This window comes from Heterodontus francisci, chromosome X, assembly GCF_036365525.1.
Source record: "Heterodontus francisci isolate sHetFra1 chromosome X, sHetFra1.hap1, whole genome shotgun sequence".
In the NCBI taxonomy this organism is placed as follows: Eukaryota; Metazoa; Chordata; class Chondrichthyes; order Heterodontiformes; family Heterodontidae; genus Heterodontus; species Heterodontus francisci.
Genome location: NC_090421.1, coordinates 4,910,963 through 4,928,761, shown reverse-complemented (window position 1 = coordinate 4,928,761; position 17,799 = coordinate 4,910,963). Strand labels below are relative to the sequence as shown.

The window sequence follows — 17,799 nt, the reverse complement described above, 5'->3', positions numbered from 1 at the left end:
TATGCTTTATATTCGTCCTTTCATTTTTATTACTTTGTTGACACTAAATGATTCTTTTAAAGTTTCAAATTTGATCTTATCTCCCGATTCAGCCATTTAACCCCATCCTTCAGAACACTTTTTCCCCTTTCTGGAACGTACTTGATTTGCACTTTCCATCTTCTGCTTAAATATATTGATCAATGGGTCTACCTGCCATTTTTCCCTTGGGCAAAGGTCCCTTTCTAGTTCATTTTAATTTGCCATCTTCCATTCACCAACCCTTGTCTTGGACTTTAATTTTTCCTTGTCTATTATATTGAACCTAATCATATTGGCTACTGTTTTCCATATCTTTCCCATTCTTTCTCTTTCTTTATCCAGAACAGCTAGTACTTCCTTTCTTTTAGGAATAGGTACCTAGCAAGTGAGAAAACAGTTTTGAACACAGGGCAAAAAAGCCCCTCTCTTCTCACTACAAATATTATTGCAGTCTATTTTTGGATGATTAAAATTCACTATAACTTTGAATGCATGTCTAATTGGCCTACAAATTTCACCCTAAAAATTACTTTCCATTGTTTGTAACGTACTCCCACTTCCACTCCTCTTTCCCTACCAAGCTTATGCAACTGGAAAATCAGTTTGCCAGAATTCACTAATGCTGCTTTGAATGGGGCAAATTCAAAAAGCCCTACTTCTGAAATAATCTAAACTCATTTCTGTTGGAAAGCAGCCCTTTTCATAATACTAAAACCGTGTGACAATAAAGATTGTTTTGAAAAATTGATTTATGACAAAACGATCAGTATTAAGAGGCAAACCTACTGCAGGTTAAAATGTTTGCAGTTTGGGGCATTAAAGCCGCAGAAAAGCAAATTAGTACTCGAGAAATGCAAGTCTTTCATTGATTTTCACTCACCCTTTTGATTTTGCTTTTTAGCCATGTCCGTTTTCTTTTATTTTTTAAAAAAGCAAGTTTTAGGTGTGCAGCCACCGAGTTCGACTAAATAAACAGGAGTTCAGTAATCACCCTCTTTTTCACTTCTCCAAGCAGATGTAGTTTCCGTTAACAGGTCTCTCCCTCTCAGCAGTGTTCCTGGAACTCGTCTTGGAATCACTACAAATCGACAATAATTAATATGATTATTTTGGTCAGTCCACCTCAGGCTGTCAGAAATCTTACAGGATTAGTGATCACTCCCCCGTCTACCGTTTTCTTGCGATGAGACTTCAAAACGTACAAAGGAATCAAACAGACCCAATATCTTTTAAATAAAAATCTGGATAGACGAGTCTAGTTATCGGGGTCGGGGGGGCTTTCTGTCACAAAGCTCTTTCTTTTCATGGGGGCGATTCTGCAAAGGGCCCAGTGATCAGTCTTTTTGTTTCACAATTTCCCCCCCCCAAACAACAAATGAAGCTTCCAGTCAGTCGCCAGGCTTCCCTTCTTCGCCTACTTTATTTTCCAGACTAGAGCGATCCAGTAGTAGTAATAATAATAAATAAAGCCTTTGTCCTCTCTTTCTCAATCCCCTCTCTACTTAATTAAAACAGCCAGGTGGCCAGCCTGATCTCAACAGGACTGGTCTTGCAGCCTGAGAGAAGCAACCCGAGCTTTTCAGGGAAACTCGCCTCGCAATTTCTTTCGCACGTCTTCCCCACCTGGTGACTTTCTAATACTTTGGGCTAAAGAAGCAGTAATAAATAATTATTTTAATTTGGACTATAAAGGGGTAGGAGTGAACCTCCTTCAAAAGAAACGACGGCGTCAACACCAACACTTCTCAGAATGGGACTCGCAACAAAACTCTCAGCAACTCGGCTACGCCGCTCACTCCCAACACGTCACTTCCGGCCGAGGCGACCCGCCGACGGAAAAACCCGAGCGATTCCGAAAGCCGCTCGGCAACTCAGAATGGGCGAGATAAATGAACGCGACTGAAGATGCCGACAAAACAAAGCTTAGTACAACCGAACTTAAGTCGAATGTAACCCAACCTTAAATTACTGCTTGACAAGTTTTCTTTAGTTGGTATTACACCTATAAAACATCAGTGAGTAAAATGGAGAGTCTTCAATATAGCTCCGGAGCAAGTAACTCTTTAGTTGCCCCGGGGATCTGGAAAGTTCCAGAATGTTCAGTTCTATTAATTGTTCTGGAACATTCTGTAGTCAAACTCAGATTAGCTAATGGATCAAATTAACGTTGGGGAGTAAAGTTTTTTTCTTCTTTTGAGGGAAACACTTTTTTAAAAGCATACTTATTAGAAATATACATAGATTATTAAAGATCATTGTTATCCTCAGGTGTTTGCAGCCAACTCTGACGAAGAGCAGCGCCTCCAGCTGTAGTTTGGCACACCCGGGCTACGTTTTCCAAGGTGCCAACCCTGGTATTGGCCACAAATACTCATTATTTTCTCCGGCTATTAAAATGAATGGTTAGAAAATTTCAGAGCGCCCTGAATCGCTCACTTCTGTGCCTGGTTCTTGGCGAGTTTCCTGTCCGGCACCAAGTCTTGGACAATCTACACTCTCTCCCAAGATAAAAAATTTCCCTTCGGCAATGTTGGTACCAAATTCCCGAATATACTATAATAAAAACAGAAAATGCCAGAAATACTCAGCAGGTCAAACAGTATCTGTGGAGAGTGAAACAGAGTTAACGTTTCAGGTCAATGACCTTTCAGCAAAACTGGCAAGGGTTAGAAATTTAATAGGTTTTAAGCACATAAAGCGGGGGTGGGGCAAGAGATAACAAAAGGGAAGGTGTTGATAGGACAGAGGGTCACAAAGAATAACTGAGCAAAAGGTCATGGATCAAAGGCAAAGGGTGTGTTAATGGTGTGCTGAAAGACAAAGCATAAGTGCAGAGAGGGTGTTAATGGACAGAAAACTGAACAACCCTTGCCCAAAGCGCAAACATGGGGGAAAAAAGTGGGCAGGCACATGGTAAAAAAAAATGAATGATGAAACAAACTAAGATAAAAAGAAAAAAGAACTACAAATAAAAAGAGGGGCCCATCATGCTCTGAAATTATTAAACTCAATGTTCAGTCCGGCAGGCTGTAACGTGCCTAATCAGTAAATAAGATGCTGTTCCTCGAGCTTGCGTTGATGTTCACTGGAACACGGCAGCAAGCCCAGGACAGATATGTGGGCGTGAGAGCAGGGGGTTGTGTTGAAATGGCAAGGAACCGGAAGTTCGGGGTCACGCTTTCGGACTGAGCAGAGGTGTTCTGCAAAGCAGTCACCCAATCTGCGTTTGGTCTCCCCAAGGTACAGCAGATCACATTGTGAGCAGCAAATACAGTATATTAAATTGAAAGAAGTACAAGTAAATCGCTGCTTTACCTGAAAGGAGTGTTTGGGGCCTCGAATAGTGAGGAGAGAGGAGATAAAAGGGCAGGTATTACACCTCCTGCGATTGCATGGGAAGGCGCCATGGGAAGGGTACGAGGTGTTGGGGGTAATGGAGGAGTGGACCAGGGTGTCGCAGAGGGAATGCTCCCTTCGGAATGGTGACAGGGGAGGGGAGGGAAAGATGCATTTGGTAGTGGCATCACGCTGGACGTGGCAGAAATGGTGAAGGATGATCCTTTAGATGTGGAGGCTGGTGGGTGGAAAGTGAGGACAAGGGAATTCTGTTGCGATTCCGGAGGGAGGGGAAGGGGTGAGGGTAGAGGTGCGGGAAATGGGCCGGACATGGTTGAGTGTTCGGTCAGCCGCAGTTGGGGGGGGAGGGAGTCCTTGGTTGAAGAAAAAGGAAGACATTTCAGAAGCGCTGTCACGAAAGGTTGCATCATCAGAGCAGATGCATCGGAGATGGGGAAACTGGGAGAATGGAATGGAGTCCCTACAGGAGGCAGGGTGTGAAGAAGTGTAGTCGAGGTAGCTGTGGGAGTCAGTGGGCTTATAATGAATATCAGTAGACAGCCTATCCCCAGAGATGGAGACAGAGAAGTCGAGGAAGGGCAGGGAAGTGTCGGAGATGGACTATGCAAAGGTGAGAGAAGGGTGGAAATTGGAAGCAAAGTTGATGAAGTTTTCCAGTTCGGGCGGGAGCAGGAAATGGCACTGATACAGTCATCAATGCACCGGAAAAAGAGTTGGGGGAGGGGCCTGAGTAGGATTGGAACAAGGGGCGGCACAGTGGTTAGCACCGCAGCCTCACAGCTCCAGCAACCCGGGTTCAATTCTGGGTACTGCCTGTGTGGAGTTTGCAAGTTCTCCCTGTGACCACGTGGGTTTTTGCCGGGTGCTCCGGTTTCCTCCCACATCCAAAGACTTGCAGGTTGATAGGTAAATTGGCCATTATAAATTGCCCCTAGTGTAGGTAGGTGGTAGGGAATATGGGATTACTGTCAGGTTAGTATAAATGGGTGGTTGTTGGTCAGCACAGACTCGGTGGGCTGAAGGGCCTGTTTCAGTGCTGTATCTCTAAAAGTAAAAAATAAATCAATAAGGAATGTTCGACATATCCTACAAAAAGACAGGTATAACTAGGACCCATGCGGGTACCCATAGCAACCCCTTTTACTTGAAGGAAGTGAGTGGAGTTGAAGGAGGTTGTTCAATGTGAGAACAAGTTCAGCCAGGCAGAGGAGGGTGGTGGTGGATGGGGACTGGTTGGGCCTCTGTTCAAGGAAGAAGCGGAGAGCCCTCAAACCATCCTGAGATTGGATTTCCATAGTGAAGAGGAGGCGGTTGGGGCCAGGAAACTGGAAATTGTCAAAATGACGTAGGGCGTCAAAAGAGTCATGGATGTAGGTGGGAAAAGACTGGGCTGGAGAGAAAAGATAGAGTCAAGATAGGACGAAATAAGTTCAGTGGGGCAGGAACAGGCTGAGACAATGGGTCTGCCAGGACAGTCCTGTTTGTGGATTTTAGGAAGGAGGTAGAAGCGGGCTGTCCGGGGTTGCAAGGCTATGAGATTGGAAGCTGTAGAGGGAAGATCTCCACAGGAGATGTGGTCAGTGACAGTCCTGTGGACAGTAGCTTGATGTTTGGTGGTGGTGTCATGGTCCAGGGGCAGGTAGGAAGAAGTGTCTGAGAGTTGGCACTGAGCCTCTGCAAGGTAGAGGTCGGTACGCCAGACAGCAACAGCACCACCCTTGTCTGCAGGTTTTATGACAATGTCGGGGTTAGACCTGAGCAAACGGAATGCAGCAAGTTCAGAGGGAGAAAGGTTAGAGTGAGTGAGGGGGGCAGAGAAATTGAGACAGCCGATGTCTCGTCAACAGTTTTCAATGAAAAGATCAAGGGCAGAGAAATTGAGATGGCCCCTCACTCACTCAACACTCTAACCGCCACAGGGTTCCCTTTGTCCTCACTTTCCACCCCACCAGCCTCCACATCCAAAGGATCATCCTCTGCTATTTCCGCCACGTCCAGCGTGATGCCACTACCAAACACATCTTCCCCTCCCCTACCCTGTCAGCATTCCGAAGGGATAGTTCCCTCCGTGACACCCTGGTCCACTCCTCCATTACCCCCAACACCTCGTCCCCTTCCCACGGCACCTTCCCATGCAGTCGCAGTAGGTGTAATACCTGCCCTTTTACCTCCTCTCTCCTCACTATCCAAGGCCCCAAACACTCCTTTCAGGTGAAGCAGCAATTTATCTGTACTTCTTTCAATTTAATATACTGTATTCGCTGCTCACAATGTGGTCTGCTCTACTTTGGGGAGACCGCTTTGCAGAACACCTCTGCTCAGTCCGAAAGCATGACCCCGAGCTTCCAGTTTCTTGCCATTTCAACACTCCCCCCTGCTCTCATCTCTGTCCTGGCTTGCTGCAGTGTTCTAGTGAACGTCAATACAAGCTTGAGGAACAGCATCTCATTTACTGATTAGGCAAGCTACAGCCTGCCAGACTGAACATTGAGTTCAATAGTTTCAGAGCATGACGGGCCCCCCTTTTTATTTGTAGTTCTTTTTTCTTTTTCTTTTATTTTAGTTTGTTTCATCATTTTTTTTTTACCATGTTCCTGCTCACTTTTTTTTTCATGTTTGCGCTTTGGGCCAGGGCTGTTCAGTTTTCTGTCCATTAACACCCTCTCTGCACTAATGCTTTTTCTTCCAGCACACCATTAACACACCCTTTGCCTTTGCTCCATGACCTTCTTTTCAGTTATTCTCTGTGACCCTCTGTTCTATCAACACCTTCCCTTTTGTTATCTCTTGCCCCCACCCCCCCCCAACCCCGCCTTATGTGCTTAAAACATTTCTAACCTTTGCCAGTTCTAATGAAAGGTCACTGACCTGAAATGTTAACTCTGCTTCTCTCTCCACAGATGCTGCCAGACCTGCTGAGTATTTCCAGCACTTTCTGTTTTTATTTCACATTTCCAGCATCTGCAGTATTTTGCTTTTATTTTACTAACCCTGCGTTATTCTTTGTGACCTTTAACATGGTTGACATAACCAGTACAGTTGTAGCCAGAAAATCTCCTGTAATGGCTTCTTTTCCAACCCTTGCAGCGCTACCTCTGGAATTCCCCAAGAATCTATCCTTGGTCCCCTCCTATTTCTCATCTACATACTGCCCCTTGGTGATCACCAAACAAATGTCAGCTTCCGTACATGCGCTGATGACAGTCAGCTCGACCTTACCACCACCATCTCACTGTTTGTCTGACATCTAGTCCTGGATGAACCAAAATTTCCTGCAGTTAAATATTAGGAAGACTGAAGTCATTGTCTTTTGCAACCCCCCCCCCCCCCCCACCGCCCCCTGCCCCCCACCCCCCACCCATCTCTGTTCCTTCGTCATCAAATCCATCCATCTCCCTGCCCACTGGGAGACTGAACCGGACTGTGCACAACCTCAGCATCTTATTTAACCCTGAGCTGAGCTTCCAACGCAATATCCTCTCCTTCACCAAGACTACCTACTTCTACCTCTGTAATATTGCCTATCGCTGCCCCTGCCTAAGTCCACCTGCTGCTGAAACCCTCAGCTATGCTTTTGTTACCTACAAAGGGGAAGGAAGTTATGCTTTAGTTGTACAGAGTCTCTAAATGCATCAGTTCTGTACACCACCTCAGGGAGGATACATTGGCCTTAGAAGAGGTGCAGCACAGATTCACCAGAATGATTTTTGTTCTGTAAGGGTGTCGAGGGATATTGATCAAAGGCAGGTACGTGAGGTTGAGGTACAGATCAGGCACAATCTAATTGAATGACCTACTCCTGTTCCTATGTTCTTAAACTCGATCATTCCAATGCTTTCCTGGCCGAGCTCCCATCTTCCACACTCCATAAACTTGAGCTCATCCAAAACTCTGTTGCCTGTATCCTAACTCACACCAAGTCCTTTTCACATCTGTGCCCACTGACTTATATTGGCACTTGGTCCAGCAGCACCATGAGTTTAAAATTCTCAGCCTTGTGTTCAAATCCCTCCACAGCATCACCTTTCCCTATCTCTGTAACTCTCTGAGAACTTTGTGTCCTTCCAACTTTGGCCTCTCGTGCATCTATCACTTGACCTCACCATTGAAAGCTGTCCCTTCAGCCATTTAGGCCCCAAGCTCCGGAATTCCCTCCCTACACCTCTCTATGTTTCTTCCTTTGAGACACCCCTTAAAACCCACCTCTACCCAAGCTTTTAGTCACCTGTCTTAAAATCTCCTTCTTTGGCTTGGTGTCAATTTTTGTTTGATTACACTCTTGTTAAGTGCCTTGGAATGTTCTACATTGAAGGTGCTATATAAATGCAATTTGTTGTACTGTGAATGCATTCATTGGAGATTGTCATGTTTCCAAAGAAGTAAGAAGGAAAATAACGGGAATTTGAAAAACACTCCTGACAAATTTGTAACTGACAAAAAACTTTAAATGGCATAATTTCACAACTTGCCAAAATACTTTTTTTAAAAAGAAGGACTGACCAAAAGGGAACTATTTGTCCCAACAATGTTGACCTCCTTGAAATTTTAACTCTACCTACCTGCCTGCTTTCAACAGAAATGCATCATAGAAATTACAATGCAGCAGGAGGTTTTCGGTCCATTATACATGTGTTGGTGCTGGATCTTCATTTGGAGCTCTCTATTCAAATCCTATTTCCCTTGTCCTTTCTCTATAATCTTCATATATTCTTCCTCTTCAAATACTTATCCAATTCCCTCTTAAAATTATGATCTAGTCTGTGCCTTAGTAGCCACTTGTGGTAAAGCATTTTATGTTCCAGAAGGTCTGTGTGGAAAAAGATTCTAATTTTTTTCCTTTGTTCTAGTGATAATTCTGAGACTATACCCCATTGTTACTGATTCACCAACCAGTGGAAACAATCATTATCCTCTCCAAAGCGTTTCATAATTTTGAATACCTATTAGATCTCCCTTAATCTTTTCTGTTCCAGTGCAAAAAGCCCTTATGTTATATACCTTGCTTCATAACTAAAACTTTCCTTTCTGATATTCTAGTGAATCATCTCTGCACCTTTTCCATAGCTTTAATATCCTTCCTATTAAAACTATATGCTGTGAAATAAATGCAGAACTTCAACTCTGACCTGATCAATGTCTCCTACACACTCAACATAAAACACTCTTATACACTACAACACTCATACATAAAACCCAGATTCCCAGTTTCCCTTTTTATAGCCTTTTCTACCTGTACACCTATCTTCAGTGATCTCTGTATCCGCATCCCTAGATCTCATTGTTCCTCTGCTCCGTAAAGACTCTTATCATATAGGATATATTTTCTTTCACTGTTCATTTCCCCAGAATGTACTATTTCACACTTCTCTACATTGATCTCCATCTGTCACATATTTGCACGTGCTGTTAACCTGTCTAGTCCTCCTGCATCTTTCTGTTTACCATGTCCCCTAACATCATCAGCAAACTTCCATATTCTTCCTCGGGTGTCGATGTCCGAATCATGTATATAAATAAAAACAAAAGAGATCCCATCACACATGCCTGGAACATTCCATTACTTACATCTACCAACCCAAAAAACACTTTTTAACCCCTATTCTCTGCTTTCTTGCCCCAAGCCATCCTATCATTGTTGCTACATCCCTTTTAATACCAGGTGCCTCAATCTTTTAACAAGTCTCTTATTTAGCAACTGACCAAAAACCTTCTGAAAATCCAAATATACAACATCCACTACATTCCCATTATCTTTGGTTTCCTCAAAAAATGTAGTGAAATTAGTCAGGCCTGACCTCCCCTTTAGAAATCCATGATGACTGGCCCTTTCTAAGTGTTCAACATAGAACATAAGAACATAAGAAATAGGAGCAGGAGTAGGCCATTCGGCCCCTCAAGCCTGCCCCACCATTCAATAAGATCATGGCTGATCTGCCCCAGTCCTCAACTCCTCTTTCTTGCCAGCTCCTCATAGCCCTCAACTCCCCAATATTTCAATAATCTATCTACCTCCTCTTTAAATACTTTCAGTGATCTAACCTCCATAACTCTCTAGGGTAGACAATTCCAGACATTCACTACCCTCTGAGAGAAGAAATTCCTTTGCATCTCAGTTTTAAATGAGTGTCCCCTTATTCTGTAACTACGTCCCCTAGTTTGAGATTCCCCCAGTAGTGGAAACATCTTTTCAACATCTACCCTGTCAAGCCCCCTCAGAATCTTGTACGTTTCAATAAGATCACCCCTCATTCTTCTAAACTCTAATGAATAAAGGCCTAACCTGTTTAGCTGTTCTTGATAAGTCAACCCCTTCATCCCAGGAATCAGCCTAGTGAATCTCTTTTGAACTGCCTCCAAAGCCAGTATATCCTTTCTTAAATATGGGGACCAAAACTGTACACAGTACTCCAGGTGCGGCCTCACCAACACCCTGTACAGTTGTAACAAGGCTTCCCTATTTTTAAACTCCAACCCCCTAGCAATTAAAGCCAAAATCCCATTTGCCTTCTTAATTATTTGCTGCACCTGCATGCTAACTTTTTTGTGTTTCATGCACAAGAACACCCAGATCCCTCTGTGCTCCACTTTTTTGAAGTCTCTCTCCATTTAAATAATAGTCTGCCTTTTGATTCTTTCTACCAAAGTGCATGAGCTCACACTTTCCTACATTAAACTCCATCTGCCAAATTTTTGCCCACTCACTCAACCTATCTATATCCTCTTGCAGATTCCTTATGTCTTCATCACAACATGTCCTCCCACCTATTTTTGTATTGTCAGCAAATTTAGATATATTATACTCTGCTCCCTCCTCCAAGTCATTAATATAGACAGTATATCAGTAATTCAGTAATTCAGCATCAGTATTCACCAAAGAGAAGGACTTGGTGGATGATGAGCCTAGGGAAGGGAGTGCAGATAGTCTCAGTCATCTCATTGTCAAAAAGGAGGAGGTGTTGGGTCTCTTGCAAAGCATTAAGGTAGATAACTCCCCAGGGCCTGATGGGATCTACCCCAGAATACTGAGGGAGGCAAGGGAAGAAATTGCTGGGGCCTTGACAGAAATCTTTGCATCCTCATTGGCTACAGGTGAGGTCCCAGAGGACTGGAGAATAGCCAATGTTGTGCCTTTGTTTAAGAAGGGTGGCAAGGATAATCCAGGAAATTATAGGCCGGTGAGCCTTACGTCAGTGGTAGGGAAACTATTAGAGAGGATTATTCGGGACAGGATTTACTCCCATTTGGAAACAGAACGAACTTATTAGCGAGAGACAGCATGGTTTTGTGAAGGGGAGGTCGTGCCTTACTAATTTGATTGAGTTTTTTGAGGAAGTGACGAAGATGATTGATGAGGGAAGGGCGGTGGATGTTGTCTATATGGACTTTAGTAAAGCCTTTGACAAGGTCCCGCATGGCAGACTGGGACAAAAGATGAAGTCACACGGGATCAGTGGTGAGCTGGCAAGATGGATACAGAACTGGCTCGGTCAGAGAAGACAGAGGGTATCAGTGGATGGGTGATTTTCTGAATGGAGGGATGTGACTAGTGGTGTTCCGCAGCGATCAGTGCTGGGACCTTTGCTGTTTGTAGTATATATAAATGATTTGGAGGAAAATGTAGCTGGTCTGATTAGGAAGTTTGCGGACGACACAAAGGTTGATGGAGTTGCGGATAATGATGAGGATTGTCAGAGGATACAGCAGGATATAGATCGGTTGGAGAAATGGCAGATGGAGTTTAATCCGGACAAATATGAGGTAATGCATTTTGGAAGGTCTAATGTAGGTGGGAAGTATACAGTAAATGGCAGAACCCTTAGGAGTATTGACAGGCAGAGAGATCTGGGCGTACAGGTCCACAGGTCACTGAAAGTGGCAATGCAGGTGGATAAGGTAGTCAAGAAGGCATACGGCATGCTTGCCTTCATCGGTCGGGGCATAGAGTATAAAAATTGGCAAGTCATGTTGCAGCTGTACAGAACCTTAGTTAGGCCACACTTAGAATATTGCGTGCAATTCTGGTCGCCACACTATCAGAAGGACGTGGAGGCTTTGGAGAGGGTACAGAGGAGGTTTACCAGGATGTTGCCTGGTCTGGAGGGCATTAGCTATGAGGAGAAGTTGGAAAAACTCGGATTGTTTTCACTGGAACGACGGAGGTGGAGGGGTGACATGATAGAGGTTTACAAAGCTATGAGAGGCATGGACAGAGTGGATAGTCAGAAGCTTTTTCCCAGGGTGGAAGAGTCAGTTACTAGGGGACATAGGTTTAAGGTGCGAGGGGCAAAGTTTAGAGGGGATGTGCGAGGCAAGTTTTTTACACGGAGGGTGTTGAGTGCCTGGAACTTGCTGCCAGGGGAGGTGGTGGAAGCAGATACGATAGCGACGTTTAACAGACATCTTGACAAATATATGAATAGGAAGGGAATAGAGGGATATGGGCCCCGGAAGTGCAGAAGGTTTTAGTTTAGGCAGGCATCAAGATCGGCGCAGGCTTGGAGGGCCGAATGGCCTGTTCCTGTGCTGTACTGTTCTTTGTTCTTTGTTCTAAATAACTGAGGCCCTAGGACTGATCCTTGTGACACTCCACTAGTTAAGGCTTTCCAACCTGAAAAAGACCTATTAATCCCGACTCTCTGTCTTCTGTGAGTTAACCAATCCTCAATCCATGCTAATACATTACCCCCAATACCGTGAGCTCCTATCTTGTGCAATAATCTTTTATGTGGCACCTTTTTTTTTTATTTTTTTATTTTATTTAGAGATGCAGCACTGCACTGAGTCTGTGCCGACCATCAACCACCCATTTATACTAATCCTACTAATGCTCATCCCATATTCCTACCATATCCCCACCTGTCTCTATGTTCCCCTACCACCTTGGGGCAATTTATAATGGCCAATTTACCTATCAACCTGCAAGTCTTTGGTGGTGGGAGGAAACCGGAGCACCCGGCGAAAACCCACGCAGACACAGGGAGAACCTGCAAACTCCACACCTTATCGAATGCCTTCTGGAAATCCAAATACACTATATCTACCCCATTATCAACTCTGCTTGTTATATCCTCAAAGAACTCTAGCAAATTTGTCAAACATGATTTCCCTTTCACTAAACCATGTTGACTCTGTTTGATTGCGTTAAGCTTTTCTAAATGTCCTGCTATTTCTTCCTTAATAATGGACTCTTGCATTTTCCCAATGACTGATGTTAGGCTAACTGGCCTATAGTTTCCTGTTTTTTTGTCTCCCTCCCTTCTCGAACAGGAGCGTGACATTAGCGGTTTTCCAATCCGCTGGGACTCCCCCTCCTCCCCCCGCCCCCCCCCCCCGCCAGAATCCAGTGAGTTCTGGAATATTTCGACCAATGCCTCCACTATCTCTGCAGCCATTTCCTTTAAAAACCTTGGATGTAAGCCATCAGATCCTGGCGACTTGTCTACCTTTAGTCCCATTAGTTGGTCAAACACTTTGTCCCTCGTGATAGAGACTGTTACAAGATCTTTCCTCCCATTAGCTCCTTACTTATCTAATATCAGTGGGATGTTTATAGCGTCCTCCACCGTGAAGACCAATGCAAAATACTGGTTTAAATTAGCTGCCATTTCCCTGTTCCCCATTATCAATTCTCCAGTCGCATCCTCCAAGGGTCCCACGCTCACTTTGGCTACTCTCTTTTTATATACCCGTAGAAGCTCTTGCTATTTGTTTTTATATTTCTTGCCAATTTACTTTCATGATCAGTTTTCTCCCTCTTTTTTAGCTTTTTAGTCATCTGCTGCTGTAACTTCTACATAACTTCCTTGCTCTTGAACTCTATGCCCCTATTAATAAAGCTCAGAGACGAAAAAATTCCCAATCCTCTGACCTACCACTAGTTTTCGCCGCTTTGTATGCCTTAGTTTTTGATTGGATACTCTCCTTGACCACCTTTGTTAAGCACGGGTGGTTCATCCTTCCCATCGACTCCTTTTTGACTGGGATAAATTTTTGCTGAGCGTTATGAAATATTTGCTTAAATGTCTGCCACTGCTCATCCACTGACCTTCCCCTTAGTCTATTTTCCCAGCCCGCTTTCGACAACTCTTTCTTCATACCTCTGTAATTGCCCTTGTTTAAGTTGAGGACACTGGTTTGAGACCCAAGTTGCTCGCCCTCAAATTGAATTTGAAATTCTACCATGTTGTGATTGCTACCCCCAGAAGATCCTTAACTACAATATCTCTTATTAATCCTACCTCATTACAAGATCTAAAATATCCTGTTCACTAATTTCATCCTGTACTGTGAACTCTAGGAGTTTATGCACAACGGAGGTAAGACTAACTGTCTTATAATTTCCTGGCTTGTCCCTTTCTCCTTTCTTGAACAGGGGTGTAATATTCACAACCTTCCAGTCCTTTGGCGCAGTTCCCATTTTCCAAAACATTTGAAGAATTATGGTTAGTCCTTCTGCTATCTCCTCCCCAATCTCCCTCAGTATTCATTGTCTGGATCTGGTGAATTTAATATTTTTAGCTCTATTAACTTTTTCAATAACATTTCCATTTGAATATTTATGTCTAGTAGTGACTCTTCCACATCCTTCTCAGCTGCTCCTATAAGCCTCTTTTCACCTTTGTAAAAATTGTTACAAGTTATTTAATAAATATCTCTACCATGCTCTCACCTTCAAATACTAGGCGGTCCTCTTCCACTCAAAGTAGTTCTACCCCTTCTTTGATTATCCTTTTACTCCTTATGTTCTAATTGCTATTTCCTTTTATGTTGACTGTTAGTCTTTTTTTTATATTTCTCGTTAGCTTTTCTAATTTCCCTTTTCTTTCCTCCCCCTCTATACTTTTTACACTCTTGACAGTTTTGTTCTGTATTATCTTCATGTTTATCAAAGGACTCTTCTTAAACCTAATCTTTCTTCATCCATGGAATTAGTTCTTGGTGCACCCTCTTTATTTCTAGTCAAAATGTATTTAACCTTATGTGTCTTGTATTTAAATATCTCCCACTGTGGTCCACTGTTTTACTTGCTCCTTTTTTCCAAACCATTAATCTGGGTTGGGTCCCCTTTCAACCACTGAAATGAGTTAATTTCCAATCCAATACCTTTATCTTTAACTCTTTTTCTTTATCTGTTTTCAGTGTGAATCTAATTAGTGTATTAACCCAAGTGCTCGTTTGCCTTCAGTTTGCTTACTTGTCCTGCTTTGTTGACCAGAACTACCATCCTTCAGGTTGGACATGTGTTACGGCCAAGGTGTGAGTAATGTACTGTTAATTCAATCCCACTACTCCACAGGTCACAGCATATCAAATAAAGTTTCCCACCTACTGAAGAATAGCCAAATTAAACACTTTATTTTTCCCCCAGAATAAAGCACACCAAACCAGGTTTCTTTAAACAACGCCGACATGAACTATTTATTGGAAAAGAAATAATAGGTCTTAACTACTAATGAGATAAATCTATATATATGAAAAACATCTTATTTCCTTAAACCTCATGAACCACACATACATTCAAAAATAAAAGGTTAACTGGGGAAAAGGATTTTTGGTTTACAGTTGTTTCTTAATAGAAGGAATAATAAAAATAATTGAGTTTATCACATTCTGGTAGGATGTTTTCAGTATGATGAGGTGTCCCAGAGGCAAATAGTCCGATGCCACTCAAAGTCTCTCTCGGCGAGGTTGATGAACAGTCTGTTATGGGTAGGTTTTCAAGGCAGGTGTCACACAGGTCTTTCAGCAGGGGTGCAGCAGCCAGTCTGCTTGGGCTTTTAAAAACAGCAGTCTAGCAATAGAAGCTTTCTTGAGATTTCAGGATCTCCCAAAACACAGCAGGCAGCAGGAATCACTTTGTATACAGGAATTCTTCAGAGACTGGAGGCAATAGGAATCTGACACCTTTCAAATGTAGGATTCCTTTTCAAGAGATGCAAGTCTCCTTTACAGAGAGAGGTATCACTTTTCTGGGTCTCCCACTCTTGCTCCAGGCAGGTAAAAGCAAAGATTTCAAATTCCTGCCATTTGTCCAATTCACAGGCTTTTTAAAGGGCCACGGTGAAAAAAGAATCTTCCTGAACATGGTCATATGTCCAGACACAGTGTCTCCCCCTGTCACTCAAAAGCTGCTGTGAAGAAAGGTCAAACCCCTGTGGTTTCCTTGAAATTGCTGGCTTTCCTGTCCTTGTACAAGTTCAACTTCCTTTCAAAGAATCCATAAAGTTCAATTTTTGTTTTGACTTTCTTTCAAAACATTGCAGGAATTCCAACTATTTGCAGGTTAGTGTCTACTGAGCAAAAATATATTTTTCTCAGTTTTTTTAAACACACAGAATTCTAAGTTTTTTTAAAAAAAAACAAAACACATGTAACATACTAATTAAGCAAATACCCTTGGATGCATTCTAAGAATGTTTGTGTTATCCCATTCTATCTTTGTATATTACGTATTTAGTAACATATTATTAAAAATCTTTTTACTGTAAATCTCCCTAAATTAGCTTAATTTCTTTCCCACTATAATGTACTCCCAATATGGTAATGAGATTCCTTATTTTTTAACTGAGGCCTTCACTATACTTAATCTTATTAAAAGAGCATTATGTAAATGCAAGTTCTTTCTTTATTGCTTCCTTAATGTCTGCCCCTTTGCTGTCAGATAAATTTCTTCTTTGAGCTTACCAGTTTAGACTTACACCCACGGTTCTATTTTTGGTGCCAGAACTACTGCTTGAGCCCATTTATGCCAGTTGGTTTGATTGCCTTCCTTGTTAACTTATTCCATGACTCTGTTGCACTCTGCATAATAAAAAAAAGCCCCAACCTTTACCCTGAGAATCATCATTTTGATGAAGGGTACAGACCTTAAACGTCATAACCTTTTTCATATCTTCATAAATGCTAACTGACCTGCTGTTTTTCCCCAACACCTTCAGTTTTTATTCCTGTAGAACTGTGCCGCAGCAAAGAGGCAACACCCTTAGGAGAGGGGAGAATATTGGCAAGGAAAATAAAACTGCAGTGTATATTCCTTCCCAGATGTGCCCTTTGCAATTTATACATGGGACAGGATCCAAATGACTGAGTCAAGTGTATTTATAACACAGTGTCATATCCATTCTGACCGACTTGTTAACAGCATGATTCACTAGTTATTTACATTTCCATTGATTAAAATTTTAAATAGATTTTACTTGAGTAATGGTACTACTGTATTGTAGTCTCTGCTAATAGTCTCACAAAGTAGTACTGTACAGTTAACCCATACTGAGTGTAAAATATAATGGTGCATGTATCATACATAACATACATGAGCTTTATGACTTTTACATTCTTTAGTATTTCGTGTATTTGTCAGTAATCTGATGCCAAAAAATATTTTCATTTACAATAGTACCATTCAGATGTGATGCTATAGACCTTCAGGTCCCATGTCACTGTGCTTTTTTTCATCCTCTCACTTATGCCACTCTGCCTGTATCTGTGGTACTCCGTATGCTTGCTACACAAGCACACAAAAACTTTGATAAAGCCTTCAGAACTATATAATTTGAGAATTTACAAATTAATCAATATCTGTCTGAGTTTAAGGCAATGATTTGGTCTCAATGTTCTGTTGATATTCATAAACCACTAGAACACTATTGTCAAAGTTTATGACATAACCAAGATTATGCGATTCAATTATTGGTGGGGTTCTGCAGTAGGTTCACCTCTGGGACCTCGTTTCAAATCTAGCTCAGACCAATGAAATTAAAGTGGGAAAGCAATTTGTGAGGAGGACACAGAGTCTGCAAAGGGATATAGATACGTTAAGTGGGTGGGCAAAAATTTGGCAGATGGACTATAATGTGGGAAAATATGAGGTTATCCACTTTGGTAGGAAGAATTGAAAAGTAAAATATTATTTCAATGGAGAGAGACTACAGAGTGCTGCGGTACAGAAGGATCTTGGTGTGGAAAGAGATGCAGTGGTTTTTGTCAAGGTTCATCCCAAGCAGCTCTGTAACACAGGAGTCTGTGCTCTACGGGCTGTTCCCAGGGACGCACACCGAAACAAACATCAACTGCTGCTGGAGGACTATCAATTCGGTGAAAGACGCCCTTTGGTCTGCCCGAAACTTGCTGGTCTTCCAGCGCAAAGAGTTGTCCACCACCGAATGTTGCAGACTGGCACATTCCAAGGTCCAGGACTACGTGTTGAGGGACGCACTAAAGCTTGGGGCAGCCGCAGCAAAGGCTCAATGGGGAAAGACCACAGTGTAACGTTCCCCCACCAAGCTGGACTGAGGGGCTGGATCAATGGGAAACCCCTCGAACTGTATCGTTAATATTCTCAATTGCTGTAAATGTAAAACTGTAATTGACATGACAATTGTGAAAAGGAAGGGTTGGGAAGGAACACATGACAGTATTGAA

At 42.6% G+C, this 17,799-nt stretch overlaps 1 protein-coding gene across 4 annotated transcripts in view; it reads right to left on the bottom strand.

Moving 5' to 3' along the window:
• The window catches only part of spats2 (spermatogenesis associated serine rich 2), a 95,510-nt gene extending 93,470 nt beyond the window's left edge, over positions 1-2,040 (bottom strand). For 3 of the 4 annotated variants that reach the window (XM_068024482.1, XM_068024481.1, XM_068024478.1), the window contains exons 1-2: positions 1,615-1,813; positions 902-1,099 (exon numbers count right to left, since the gene is read on the bottom strand). Coding sequence is in view for 2 of the 4 variants with exons in the window: in XM_068024478.1 (XP_067880579.1) it covers positions 902-926 (25 nt within the window). In the remaining 2 variants the exon portion in view is untranslated. Of the gene's footprint in view, positions 1-901; positions 1,100-1,614; positions 1,814-1,980 lie in introns of those variants that run through there. The other variant, XM_068024480.1, reaches the window with a different exon arrangement.
• Positions 2,041-17,799: the final 15,759 nt, after the last annotated feature.